Here is a 13703-nt window from a genome sequence, read left to right as displayed (position 1 = left end):
GCACATTTTGATAATATAAAAAAAGACCTAATGTTTCATAAACCCCCTCTGTCCCCTTCTGTAAGCATAATCCGAGCTGAAGCATGTTCATTTTCCTCCCAGGCCCCTGTTGTTAAGTACAGTCTGTGCGCAGGCCCGTGTGTGTGAGATGGAGTGCTACAATGTGCATCAGACACATAGAGAGAACTTAATTAGAGAAAACAGCGCTGTCACATGCATTAGGCAGAGGTACGCACTTAAGGGCATATGGTTTTAGTAGTATACCATCGGGTTGGAAGAAAAGCACACAAACATACCTCAGAGCTCCGAGCCATGCTAATGAAATCACTCCCTTTCTATCCCGCTGAGAGCAAACACAAATGTTTACAGACATCACGCAGTCTGTCCGTACTGCAGCTGCACACTGGGCTTGTCGGGAGAGTGGTGGTGCACCGGCTGCAGTAAAGAGACGGGCGACAGCAGACAATAGGTGAGAGCAGAATTAAGAGGTCAATTTATAACGTATTAATCCAATTCATTTTATATTATTAAACGTAGTCTTGATTTGAGTGTAGAAATAGCATCATGGCTCTCCAACCTTCCTATGTAACCCTTATAAAACAGCAGAAACGTTTAAGGTGATGTAATTAAAGCATTTATTATTTTATTAAACAACAACTTTAACTCGTCCTGTGGGAGCCCACAAGTGGAGCCTGGTTAATAAAATGTAATGAATACAAAAATACACTATTGAGAAAAATTGAAGGGTATAGTATGGCCAATATAATATAGTGCATGGTTGTATTAGTTCAGTGTAAGATAGGAGACATTCAGCATCAGGAAACATCATCTAACTTCACTTTAAAGCAACCATAAATCTTTATACACAGTTTGAACGTTGTAGATTATTAAGTATTTTATGGAAGATATTTTTTTAGAAATAAATGTGATTATTGTACGACGGAATTACACATTAGATTATGTTCATCTGCAATACTCTACTGAGTGAGAAATGTTTTTGCAGGAGCCGACAGTGAGGTACAACAAGTCTTACATGACAAGAAATATTTAGTGGGAATAATTTTCTTTCTCCAAAATGTTTCACTCATAAATTAAACATTTTGCATTACTGCCCTCTAAGTTTTTCACTGAGGCTCATTTGTGTGTTTTTTTAACATCCTCAAACACATAAAAGACTTTCTGCAAGGGCATGCCCAGGGCACAATGAGGCATTGAACCGCTCTCTGTGTTGCTTCCAGATATTAATGTGTTTGTAAAATTCTAATTGTCTCACTGATATTCCTCCTCCTGTCAGTCTGTGTTTGACTTTCAGTTTTCTTCATTAAAAAAACAAACTATAGAAACATACGGGACATAAATTGTGTATTTATTATAATTTTTAAAAAAGGAAATAATTTCCCGAGTACGTCTCGTACCGTCAAATAAAATAAGTTACAAAAGTGTCACATGTTCTCTTTTAGGATATTATTTTAGTACTCTGCAGGCGGTCATTTAGGAAAGGTTACGCTGAAAGGAAATTAAACTTACTCCCCAAACTACAGAGAAAGAAAATAATGTACACAGCATCCACTGCTGTTAGTCTAAAGGGCCATCACCATCATGTGATCTTTAAATGTGTCTTAATGTGCAGAAGTAGCCTACATGCAGAGTGACACACTGCCACCATGCACACGGACGCCCATTAAGATAATAAGGTGACACAATAAAACATATCTGAGCAGCTCGACATCGGAGGCCTATAGGGAGGGAGAGTGACCACCCAGCCGTCCGTACAAAAAGGCAACCATCTCATTTATGGCAATTAGGCTGCGCTGGGACTGATGGAGCGCAGGGCCCTCGCCCTCACATCATCATCGGCAGCATTTGTCACATTTCATCCCCGCTGCCCCGGCCGTCTCGCGGGGGCCTCAGACGAGACATGTGTCATCAGAGGGCCAATTTGAGATGCCATGGGTGGCCTGTTGTTGTGACAAGGAGCTAAATTGTGAGAGAAGGACTGCGGTGGATCACTTAGTCACTGTGTGGCTGGTACACATAGACTGGCCTGATGTTAATGTGTTCTAAACTGCACGGCGTATGTTGTGGATGTGAGGCACAAAGAGCACCTGTGGGAGTTAAAGTAATGATCTATTGGGGTTTAGCATGTTAAAGGATGATAATAATAGATGGGTGCTGCTTAAAACAAATCATTCAACTTTGTGGACCGGCTGTTACGGATTAAAAACTATATTTATTGGCCCATAATGGCAATATCACCTAATTTAGCACTTCCCTGTGGGTCACATTGGAAAACAGTGCTCTGTTTCAGGTGTTAATATTCAGCATAAAAAAAACACTGAGCATCTCGTCCTGTTTTCAAGCTAGGTATTTTCTTTTACACTAAAAAAAAAAATCCTAAATTTTATTATAATAAATAAAAAAGATCCTTAATTTAGCACCCGGTGTTGCAGTCACAATATGGGCAATGGTCTACAAAGGCAGGTCAGTTTGCAGGTATAAAGGTGGCTGCTATCAGACAAATATTCAAAGAGACAAATATGATTCAAGGAATATAAATATTCACCTCACAAAGACCACTTCAAACATTATATTCCTTTTCCAAATCTATACAACCACAAGACAAAACCTGCAGACAGAACAGTCCCTGTGACGCTCACTGCATTAAGTGGAGCAGGGAGACAGGAGCTGAAATCGTGTTAATAGCTGTCCACAGTCTAAGAGCCCGCCAAGGAAGCCTGCAATCACCCAAATCCCCAGAGACAGGTCCTGGGTGCCCCGGGCGGCTCCTGCGCCCTTCCCCTCAGCGCCACCGACCCTGCTGCGTGCAAACAGGCCCCACCAGCCCCTCCGAGCGCGCGCGCTCAGACCCGGCTCTTCATGTCAGGGGCTCCTCGTGCAAGGGAAGAAAGTTGCCAACTCATTTTGGGAGGGTGAGAGAAGGAAATCATTTAAGCAGCGTGAGAGGCGACTAATTTTTTTATAAAAACGCGTGTGTGCGAGGCAGCGATTTCCGGTTTAGTTTCATATCTTACTTTTCACGTTACAAGTGGATTCCATTTCCTTTCAATTTAAACTTCAAAATAAAATGTCCTCAACAAAATTGTAAGCAAAAATTAAAAATGTGTTAAAAACGAAGATTTTTTTAAAGGACAATTATGACGTATGCAAGTGTGGCAAGTCGTTAAATATGTTATTAAATGTGTGCATGATGTAAAAATCGTTCAAAGCTGTGAAATGAAGCAAACCGGGTCCAAGCATAGATATGTGTTTTAATTATAAAGACATATAAACAATATATGAAATCCATGTTGCAACACAACCAAAACGCTTCTTCAATGTTTCACAGGCTGTAAGTTATATAACTGTTAGTAGAGCCGGAGTTTCCACAGTTGTACAATACAATCATGTGAGATGTGCAAGAACTCAAAATAAAATATAAAAAAACTTGTCAACACATCAGTAAATATATCAGCCAAACATCACATTTTCTCCCACACAGCATCACTACGGTCAGTTCAGGGAAGTCCTTTCAAAATTCCTGTTTGAAATCTAAAAGTCGAGATTAGGTCGCATCACTTGGCGTTTCTACTTTCCATGTTGTTGAATGTTGCATAGATTACAAATAAGAGCTGATAACTAAAACTGATCATCTGGACATGGCCTGTAAAGTACGAGCGACAAGTGACAAGGGTTTGACTTATCAGAAGGCCTAAACATTATTTTTTTTATGTAGCGTTTGTTAAATCTGGTTGACACGTTGCAGTTTAATTACTTAACCATACTTTAAGATTACGCATCAGACTAAACTTGTTTTATTTTCCACACAATGATTTAAAAAGAACTAGAGTGGGAGAGAGACCGACATGGGTGCAGTAAAGGTTAAAAAGTTCAGGAAAAAGAATGAAACGGAATCAAGGCTTGTCGTTACAGTGTTTGAAGAGAGTGGACGGTGTCCCGGAGTAGGTGCTGCACTTTTCGGCGCAGGTGGCGAGCGCAGAGCCCGAGAACGGGTAGACGGCAGCCTGTCCAAAGGGCGCCAGGGCGGTGGGGATGGGTGAGGTTATAGTCTGTCCCTGGTTCAGATACGCCACCAGCCGCCTCATCTCCTCCAGAGCCTGAGCCTGCATGAGGATGTAGTTCTTGGCCAGGAGGAGAGTGGCTATTTTGGAGAGTTTTCTCACCGAGGGGCTGTGGGCGTAGGGGATAACGGAGCGCAGGCCGTCCAGCGCGTCGTTCAGGTCGTGCATCCTCCTCCTCTCCCGGGCGTTGATGCTGAGCCGCAGGGACCGCTGCTCTTTGGACTTCTTGCCGAGGGGCCCCCCGGGCTTGTCGTCTCCAAATGCTGACCCTCTCTTCCGGGACTCCAGTGAGTCGAAGCCGTCCTCGTCGTCACTAGTGTGCTCCCCACCGCTCTCGTTAGACTTCGCGGTCTGCCCGGAGAGGAAGTCGGTCGCCGGTGTTAGAGGGAACCGGCCGGGGCTTCCAGCACCATGGCCAGCGCCAAAGCCGAAGGCTGATTGGCCGTAGCGCTGCGTCAGGTCGAGGAGCGCGTCGTTGCTGATGGATTTGAGCAGGTTCTCTTCGCTGACATTCATTTTCTCTTCCAGGAAAAGTCTACTCTTCCGTCTTTTATCCCTCTCTATCCTATCCTTTGTTTGGAAAACTGTAGCTTGTACTCACGTAGTTCTCTCCAAGAGTTGCTGTTTTCTAGGAGTTCCTCTCTCCCCTCACTCGTTTCCTCTGTCAGCGCTGTGACTCTTCAAGAAGGAGGCTGTGAATCTGCAGCTGAGTCTCTACATGCATTCACCTCCTCTGTACTCTGCGCTCCCCCCTTGTTGCGCGCATAGCCCACGTTCAACAACACTTGTCTAATTGTGCTCGCTGAGATGCGGAGCGCTCGTGTCCCCCCTTGCACGGTCGCTTTTCCTCTGCGCGCGTGTTTCTTGCCCTCCCTCGCCTTGGGCAGATTGTGACTTGCGCTCTGCCCTGCTCGCAAGTTAGTAGGAGCACGAGGCCCGCCGGGGATTATCAGCCCGTCCAATCAGGGGGGCGTTTTAATTAACTCGGGAAGAGCGCAAGTCTGCTCCCACTTTCGATCATAATGTGATAATTGCAGCAAAACTGACACGCGGCTGTGCTGCTGCTACTGTCCACTAACATATTAAACCCTATTTAAACCGGGTTTCAAACCATGAGTTCACTTGTTCGACATTTAGGTAACTTGGACGAAGAAATAATCTTGTTACGCGTTATTTTACTCTGAAATTCAAAACATAAGCTCAGTGCAAACCTTAATGTTGCAGTGTAAGACAGGCACGTGCATACAAAGAACTCACCTGTCTGAAGGAGATGTCTGTCTGGATCAGGAACGCATAGTGGAGATCAAGTAGGGAGCAGAAGAACCCTGACAGGACAAAGGATGTAGTGAGGTTTGGTTCCGTTCTTTGTGATCCAGACTACTTTTGTTTTTTCCTCTTACTTTTTTTTTTAAATACACAAATAAAAAAACTGTCGGACAGAGAGACAAGATGAAAGTGACAGACATCCTGGGTGTGTAAGGCTTTGGTTGCACTTGTGTAGCTTGCTCTTGACAGATCTCCAGACACAGTTAGGTCATAGAGGAAGTGTCCCTGAACGCCACTCACCTTTAACGTTGTAGTAGTTAGCATTAGCACCAACTGCTCGTGGATATACTCAATCATCTGCAGGTAGAGTTGCATCTTACACCGGTCACTATGTGTTAGCGAAATACAACTTCCGTGTTGTTGGTGTGTTCAAAAAGAACTTTAAGCTGAATTGTGGACAATTGAATACGCTTTCAATTAAGTTACTGTGATGCCACAGGCGACAAAAAGTGTAGCCTAAAGTGTCAGCTTAATAAACCCCTACAGCAATATCATTACTCCAAATATTTGTGAATGAGTTTAAGTTCTAATAAGAATCAAAATCAGATTTAGGACAAGTACCTGCCAGAGCACACACGTAATATGAAAACACATTCTGTTTCTGTGCGTAAAAGGTCTCCTCAGGCCAAGAAACAGGTGTCCAAAGTATCAAACTTTATAGCGAAGGTGAGGCTGCCACCTGGTGTCCAATGCGGGGTATTACACTATGGAAAAGTTTGACGTTTGATCAGCTACTAAAAGATACAGTTCACTTTCCATAGTCCACACTCATGTGGAAAGTTTAGGTGATGGTGCCACCGTGTGGAGGAAGAGACCAAATAACTGTAATCCAGTATCCAACAATATGATAGTCTGACTAGTTGGCTATTTTGAGGCCTTTGTATTTTTGTTTATTTATTTGACAGGGACAGTGAATAAAATTTCTGAAAATATGCCAGAGTTAGCCAGAAGGCTAATTTTCACCTGTAGTCCCCAGGCAGGCAATTGTTACAAGGCTCAAGCATTTAGAGGAAAAGCATGACAATACAATCAACGATGAAAGCGATGAAAATATGCAGATACAAACAAAGCCTGCACTACAAAAGAAAAAAAGGCAGCTATTATGACACACAACTAAGCAAGTAATGACAAACAAGACATAAAACATCACCAGAACACCGCTAGTGTTCACACGTCTGATCACTTAGCCATTGTAGCATGGAGTATCTCCTATTCATTTTGATTGTTGCAACTTAAGTTGATGTTTGAGCTTTGAGTGCTTGTAGGCCTGTGTCTATTCCATCTGCACAAAGATAAGCAAACATAAACATACAACTAATATTAGTATGTGATACTATGGGTGGGTGTATACATGGAGTATTTATAAAAAGAAGGTGCTTCTGTAAATTGTAACGAATACAAATAGTTCAAGGCAGTTTATATTGAATGGTTTATATAACAGGATACTTAATATACATGAAGTGGGTAGTTACATATAGTATATCTGCACACAGTGTACACAGCAGTGTGGAAACTTGACTTGTTTACTCATTATTTATTTAAGCAGATGGAGGACAATTTGTGACCTAACTTATATTTCTTATCGTTATTGTCTTCATGTGTTAATAAAGTGATCATTAACAGACTTTTATTAAAACTGACACATACTAATAATTGGAATTTGGCATCTAATTGTTTAGACTTGAGACCTAAAGTAAAATGTTACCTTAATTCTCAGTCAGAGGCACTTCCAAATCCATGTGATATTATTGATACATACAGGTCAATACAAGACATATACTGTATGTCTTGACCTGTGCATTGTAATGAGCTGCAAATCTGATTTACACTGTAATGAAGTGTGAATTTTGTTTTTAATAATTGTGTGCATTAACGTGTATGAATTAATAACTGATATAAATGCATTTTAATGTAGTTAATGACCTATGCCGAATCCATGCTGAATATATTTTACTATTGAATCAGACAGCAGAAACAAAACACCCAATAAAAACCTAAAAGTGTGCGATTGATATGCGAGAAGCACTTCAAGATAAAAGCATTGATGATTGAGCGTGATTGATTAAATCACATTGAAAAACATGAAGTACGAAGGCAACAAAAAATGGCTGAAATCATGAAAACATTATCATGACTTAGAAACACGACACTCAGAAAAATCATTTTGTCTATAAAAGATGTGTTTGAATCTTTTATTAAACTACTTTTAGTTTATTTTCTTCATAGTGAAAAAACAATACAAACTGAAAGGTGTTTTTACAGACACTGGCTCCCTAGAAAGTAAACCGGCCTTTTCTAGTAGGAAAAGTACAGAAGCAGAATATGACCGTGCTTATTTCAATTTCTTTAATGTTGTCATCTAGAAATCTCAATTTATTATTTTGTCACATAAAAAAAAAAGTTGTTTCCTAAGATAAAGAGACAGTTAACCTGCTACCTGACAGCAAAAAGGGCCAAGCCAGCATGTAACGTCGGCATCTTCAAGCTACTGATTTAAGCTGAAAATGTCAGACTGTACATCAATGTACTCTTCAGTTACACATATACAGTATGTCCTCATCACAGCCATGACAGTGATCTTCAAGGAGAAATTAGGTGTGATCAAATAAACCAAACCCTTGTTTTTCATCTTCCATTATGATCTTAATGAAGTCACTTTCACCCTCAATTATTTTGTTTTCTAGGGATAATGAGATTAATTATCATAAGAAACCACACCATAATCACAAGAAAACAAGACCTGTCATCTCAAGATGAAATAATTGACTCGTATGGTGCTGGTTTAGCTCAGTTGGTAGAGCAGACATCCCATATACAAAGGTTACCGTCCTTGACGCGCTGATCGCAGGTTCAACTCCCGGGCCTCCGATCATTTGGTCATGTCAGCCCCAACTCTCACCTCCCAACATTTACTGTCTCTTTCCAGCTGTCCTATCCAATAAAGGCAAAAAGCCCCCCCCCCAAAAAACTTAACTGATTTCATGATAACAGCATTAAAAAAAATACTAAGCTTGGCCTGTCTCAGCCTTAGTAAAGTTACTAATAGCATTAACAATGAGTCTGTTCCTTCTGTCCCAGTAAGACATGACATGCTTCAGTTTCAGGTTGCTGTTGTTGTGCATCCCTTATTCACTAAGTGGAGTTCAAGAATAATTGATTTTATTATTTACACCTCTGCTTACCTTTAAAATGTCAAAATGTCTTCAGCGAAAAGGTCGATTACTCAAACAAAACAATACAGTAGAAAACAAAACAACATAGCACAAATATCAAGCTCGAACACAGCGCCCGAATACAGCACAAAAACTAATGGAGGTGTAGGTTGATGCTACAGCTAAGTGTGCCTGCCCAAACATAAAAAGCAATATGTATTGTACGTATTGCTTTTTATATTTTTATTGCCTACTTTTTATCTTCTTCTATTTAAGTCTGTTACTTATTTATATTTTAGTTCTGTGTTAATTGTTCTGCACCAAAATCACCTTCCTTGTATGTGTAAACCTACTTGGCAACAAAGTCCGATTCTGATTCCATTTTACAATACACAACCTCTGACCTTTGACCTCAACAAGACAGATCCTGACGACAGCAATGTTTGAGACCCTGCTTTACTGATACCTTAGGGGATGAATGTTTTTTAGATGTAACACATAATGTGTTCTTTGCAACATGCTTCACATCAGTGTTCTCTTGATCATGTGATCATTTCCCATCACCCATGGGATAAAAAACACTTTGTCCAGCAGATGGCAGAAAAGCCCAATAATTGAGAAATAAAATACTTCTTAAACATGGTGGGCAACACACATAATATATATCAGAGTAATTAAATTCAGGATGACCTGAGCTTAGTTTTTCTAACTCAATCTATCCAATCCTTGAGCCAATGAAATATTAATTAAACGTAGGCACCACAACTCAGGCTTTTAGTGAATATGATGCTGACAAAACAAAAGCTTAAATGTCTGAGTGTCTAAAAAAGGATGTTCAATGATTTAAACAATTGCTCTACAGTCAGAAAAGTCTCCATCGCGGGTGATAATGGTCCACTTTTAGCATCAGTCCACTGGGATCAGCTCCCCTAGTGTTCAGCGTGAGCACTGCACACACTCGCCACCTTTCTCCTGGAGGACCGAGCACTAAAAGCCTCTGATTCACACAGAATGGAAGAAAACGCCAAAGTGTCAACACACCAACTAATAATACATGATGCTTTTAAAGCCTGAGCTGCAGCTCCACGTCGCCATGGCAACTGCTCGGCTCAGCTGCCGCGCGATGGAGGCGCACCGCGTTCGGCTGTGACTCCTTGTGTGCTGCTGAGAAGGAAGCTGGCGTTGCAGTGACGGGAGAGGACCGCGATGGGGCAGGAGAGGATTTTGTATAGGTGAGGATATGTTGGCGCTGTCATATTTGACAGGAACAATGCGTGTGCGCAGGTACATGATTGTGTGTGTGTAGAAATACATGCTTGCAGATGCTTAATCGCATGTATCCATACATGTTCTGTTTCATCTTTAGTCTGTTGGATTTTATTTTGCAGCAGAATTAGAGGCTTTTTTAAAGTACACGTGTTTTAGTGTTGAGTATTTTGAAAGTAAAATTGATTATTGTTAATATGTCGGACCCAGAAGTGTTTTAAAAAATGAGGGATTTCTCTTCAGGTTGTCTCTTATACCCTAATTTTCAGCCCCTCACTCTGTCTGACTTTCTCCCCTTTTCTCACTCTCTCTCACTCTCTCTCACACACACACACAGGCGCATGCACACACACACGCACACACATCAAAGTGGTGCTCTGAGTAAAGATGGAACAGGCTCCTTTGATCTCTCCCTGCCGGCTCTGATTAATGTGTGGATTTACAGTGCAGACCTACAGGGACCTGGCAGCCATGACAGCCTGCTGCTGCACTGGAATCTAGTTTTCCTCGCAGCCAATCACAGCCCTTGATCTTCTTCCTTGCTCCAATCATGATGCTTTTCACATAGGCACTCACAAAACAACAAAACAAACCCCAGCTTTGCACTCATTCAACCTGAAGCGGCCAACATAAAGTCTCTGAAAGCCAAACGCCGTCACAAATCACAGGACGGCATGTGTTGTACCTGCCCAATCAGAGAGACTTCACAAAGTTCCCCCAATCTGAAGCCTCTGGTTCATCTGTGAAGAGACTTAAAGTTACATGAGAAAGATGTGGATTGGTGAGGAAAATGTTTAATTCAGTCGGTCTTGGCAGTCACTTGCAGTGTTGGTGTTTGGTGGGAAGGTTTTTACCAAAGACGACGGAGCAAATGTTGAAAAATTCTAGCATCATGCATCAAAAGAAGTGTTTGCACGGCACACGTCGCACACTGTACTTCGTGCATTGCAAATTTCACAGACAAGCCAAAATAAGTCAGCAATGTATTCACTTCTTTTTCTTTTTACCCCAAATTTCTCTCTCCTCCATGTTTCCCCTCTTTGTCATCTTTTTCTCTCCATTTTGTTTCCCCTTACTGCAGTGCTATGCAGATTTTTCACAGGGTGGAGGTATGGTAGAGATAGGCGGGGTACCATGAATAATTGTTGAAGATATTTTTACTCTGACCCACTTTGGAGTCTCTTTCGCCCCCCTTAAAGGTGCCGCAGCCGCACTCTGTCTTAAGTCAACAGACGATGTTAGAATGAACACGACAAACCCGTGGATTTAATTCACTGGTGAGTTGTGTGGTCTCTGCTGCTGAGTGAATCTACAGCTATCAAAGAGGCAGTTGTTTATAACCAATATTCTGAGTCAGCAAGCATAAGGTTATCTTTCTGTGTAACCCCTATGCCCACGCCAAAGTCACAAGGCAGTCTCCATAAGCTAACAAGTGCTGGGTCTACTTTCTGACCGTAATACATGAAAGCTACCCGAAGCCCCCAAAAGGTCCCCTCTGTATTTATGGCACACAATCTTCAGTTCGATATGTAGACATATGGGAAGTGTGGAGGGCATAGGGTGTGTATGAGAGCTGGTATCAGCAATAGCCGAGTCACACTGTAACCCAAACGTTGTCACATAGCACTATAATAATGCCGATAGTTGAAATGCTTCCAGTTTGCTTGCTGGGAATTATTTGGTGTGGAGTAGGCGGAAGATGGCGAGAGTCTTGTCAGTGTCTGTGTCAGTGCTACTGCATATCAAACTTAAAAAAGATTTTGTCCGAGAGATGAGCTGGTTCATTTTTTTTCCAGTACCATAGAGTAAACTATTATGCTACTTCCTGATAAAAACCTAATTCAAAAACCTTCTTTTATCTGCATCGGCTACTTTACAACTGAGGAACCCTAATGAAATGCACTTTTGTTGCTGTGCATGAGTGCACGAGTTTTGGGCATTTATATGTACAGGAATTGAGATTTAGAGAAATGCACTGTTCAGTTGGCAGTGATGTTAAAAGAGATATGAACTCAAGGTAAGTTTTGTCATACCGTACTCAAGTGAGTACTGTGTGAGTACTAAGAAAGCTGAGCGGCTCCCCTCACATGTATAGATGAGGACATTTTTGAAAAACACATTTTTTACTTACCTTTATCGAACACCATTTCCCATAAGCCCCAGACCATCAAGGGCTAATGCTACGTTCCAGACAACTGGGAACTCGAGAACTTCCCAGTACAAATTTCCGACTTCCCAACTCAGAGCGTTCCAGGTGCATGACGCCAAACTTAAATAAAAAACATGGTCGACCGTGACGAACTGATGTTTCTTTGGCAAGTCTTTAGCCAATTTAACTTGTTTTTTTATTTACATTTGTAACGTTTTCCGGAATAACTTTAGTGAGGAGAAGATAACTTTTTGGGAATATTTAAAGTAACCAGTTACCTTATCACATTGGCGACATTTCTTATCAAAAATGTAATGCAGAACATGTGTTACTATATGATAGTAGTTGTTTTCCAATTAAATGCAGGCAAATATATAGTATGTTGCTTTTCAGTTGATAGTTTACCATTAAAGATGAGCCTCTACATGGGTGCGGCCACTGTTGTGTGACGTCAGAAATCAGCTTCACGTGAAGTCGGGGTAGTTTAATCTGCCAAAAGGCAAAAACACAAGACTTACAATATATGAGGAAGGCATGGGTCACAACCAGTAAATCAGTCACGAGCAGGCAAACAAATCCATGGGGCAGGCAGAAGATCAGAAGTCCACAATCCAGCGAGGTCCAAGAGAAAAAGAGTCTGAAAAACACTCGGGCAAAACACTACGAAAAGCTTGAATGCTTGAAGCTGGGTTTGAAGACAAACTAGAAACTGAGACAGTGAAGTACAACGCTTAAATATACTGGGAAGCTAATCAGACACAGGTGAAGCTAATCAGGCACAGGTGAGAGCAATCAGGGTGGGGCACACAATCAAACAGGCGGGAAAACAGACAATAGCAGGAAGTAAAGTTCCAGACGCAAGAGGGAAGGCTGAGTGACAAAATAATACAGGAAACAACAAATAAATTAATAAAGACATGACAGGTTGATGCCCTTTAGCTAGGGGCCTAAGTTAGCATGTTTAGAGCATTTTCTAGACAGCAGAAACAACAGTAAACAGATTGAATTATGCAAGAACCTGCACTGCTTTGCTTCTTATGTTTAATGGGAGCTGTAGTTTTTTTCTTTTTAATGTACATGAACATAAACGTTTTACCTTTGTTAAAATGAGAGGATTCTGATAGCAAGCGCTAGAGTGGACTGATTAGACTGACTAGAGACATGCTAAATGAGAGTTTGCGCTAATTTACAGGTGCTAGTGGACAGAGGTTAGCCCAGCTGTCTATAGTTCCAGCATGTAACCCCACTACATTTGAAAGCAAACACAGTACTCTTGACTCCACTACATTTCTATCAATGTTCTTGTTACTTGCTGCTTTTGCTCTGAAGTCAGCTGATTAATTTTCTTTTATCGTCTAAAATCCATAAGACAAACTATGTTGGTGTAGTTCTACGTGTGGTTTGTCTAAGTGGTGTTGCCGTACCTGTACCTCGTGCGCCTCCATGGTTGAACGCAGAGCAAACATCACTCAGATCCAGCAGTTCATGTAGTGATGTTAATGATGGCTACGTCAGAGAAGGACGACGATTCTCCCATGTGTTCTTGACTGCACTCGTGCTTTGTGAAAATAAAACGTTTTGAGTTTTTTTGAAGAAGTAGTTTGATACTTCAGTATTTTTAAAAGCATGCACTCCAGGACTTTAACTCAAGTAATAGTTTGACTGAGCGACTTTCACTTGTATTGGAGTAATATTTGACAAGGAGTATCTATACTTTGATTTAAGTAATGA

At 41.3% G+C, this 13703-nt stretch overlaps 1 protein-coding gene across 1 annotated transcript; it reads right to left on the bottom strand.

The window, feature by feature from the left end:
* Positions 1–3249: 3249 nt before the first annotated feature.
* bhlhe23 (basic helix-loop-helix family, member e23) lies at positions 3250–4985 on the bottom strand. Its single transcript, XM_069659401.1, has one exon. It carries the CDS (start codon positions 4593–4595, stop codon positions 3912–3914), a length of 684 nt encoding a protein of 227 aa, XP_069515502.1. The 5' UTR covers positions 4596–4985; the 3' UTR covers positions 3250–3911.
* Positions 4986–13703: the final 8718 nt, after the last annotated feature.

The sequence above is a fragment of the Semicossyphus pulcher genome, unplaced genomic scaffold, assembly GCF_022749685.1.
Source record: "Semicossyphus pulcher isolate SPU_LCO1_2020_fin unplaced genomic scaffold, fSemPul1.0.p SCAF_13, whole genome shotgun sequence".
Taxonomy (NCBI): domain Eukaryota; kingdom Metazoa; phylum Chordata; class Actinopteri; order Labriformes; family Labridae; genus Semicossyphus; species Semicossyphus pulcher.
The sequence above is the reverse complement of the archived record's forward strand: the minus strand, read 5'-3'. Positions and strand labels throughout refer to the sequence as shown.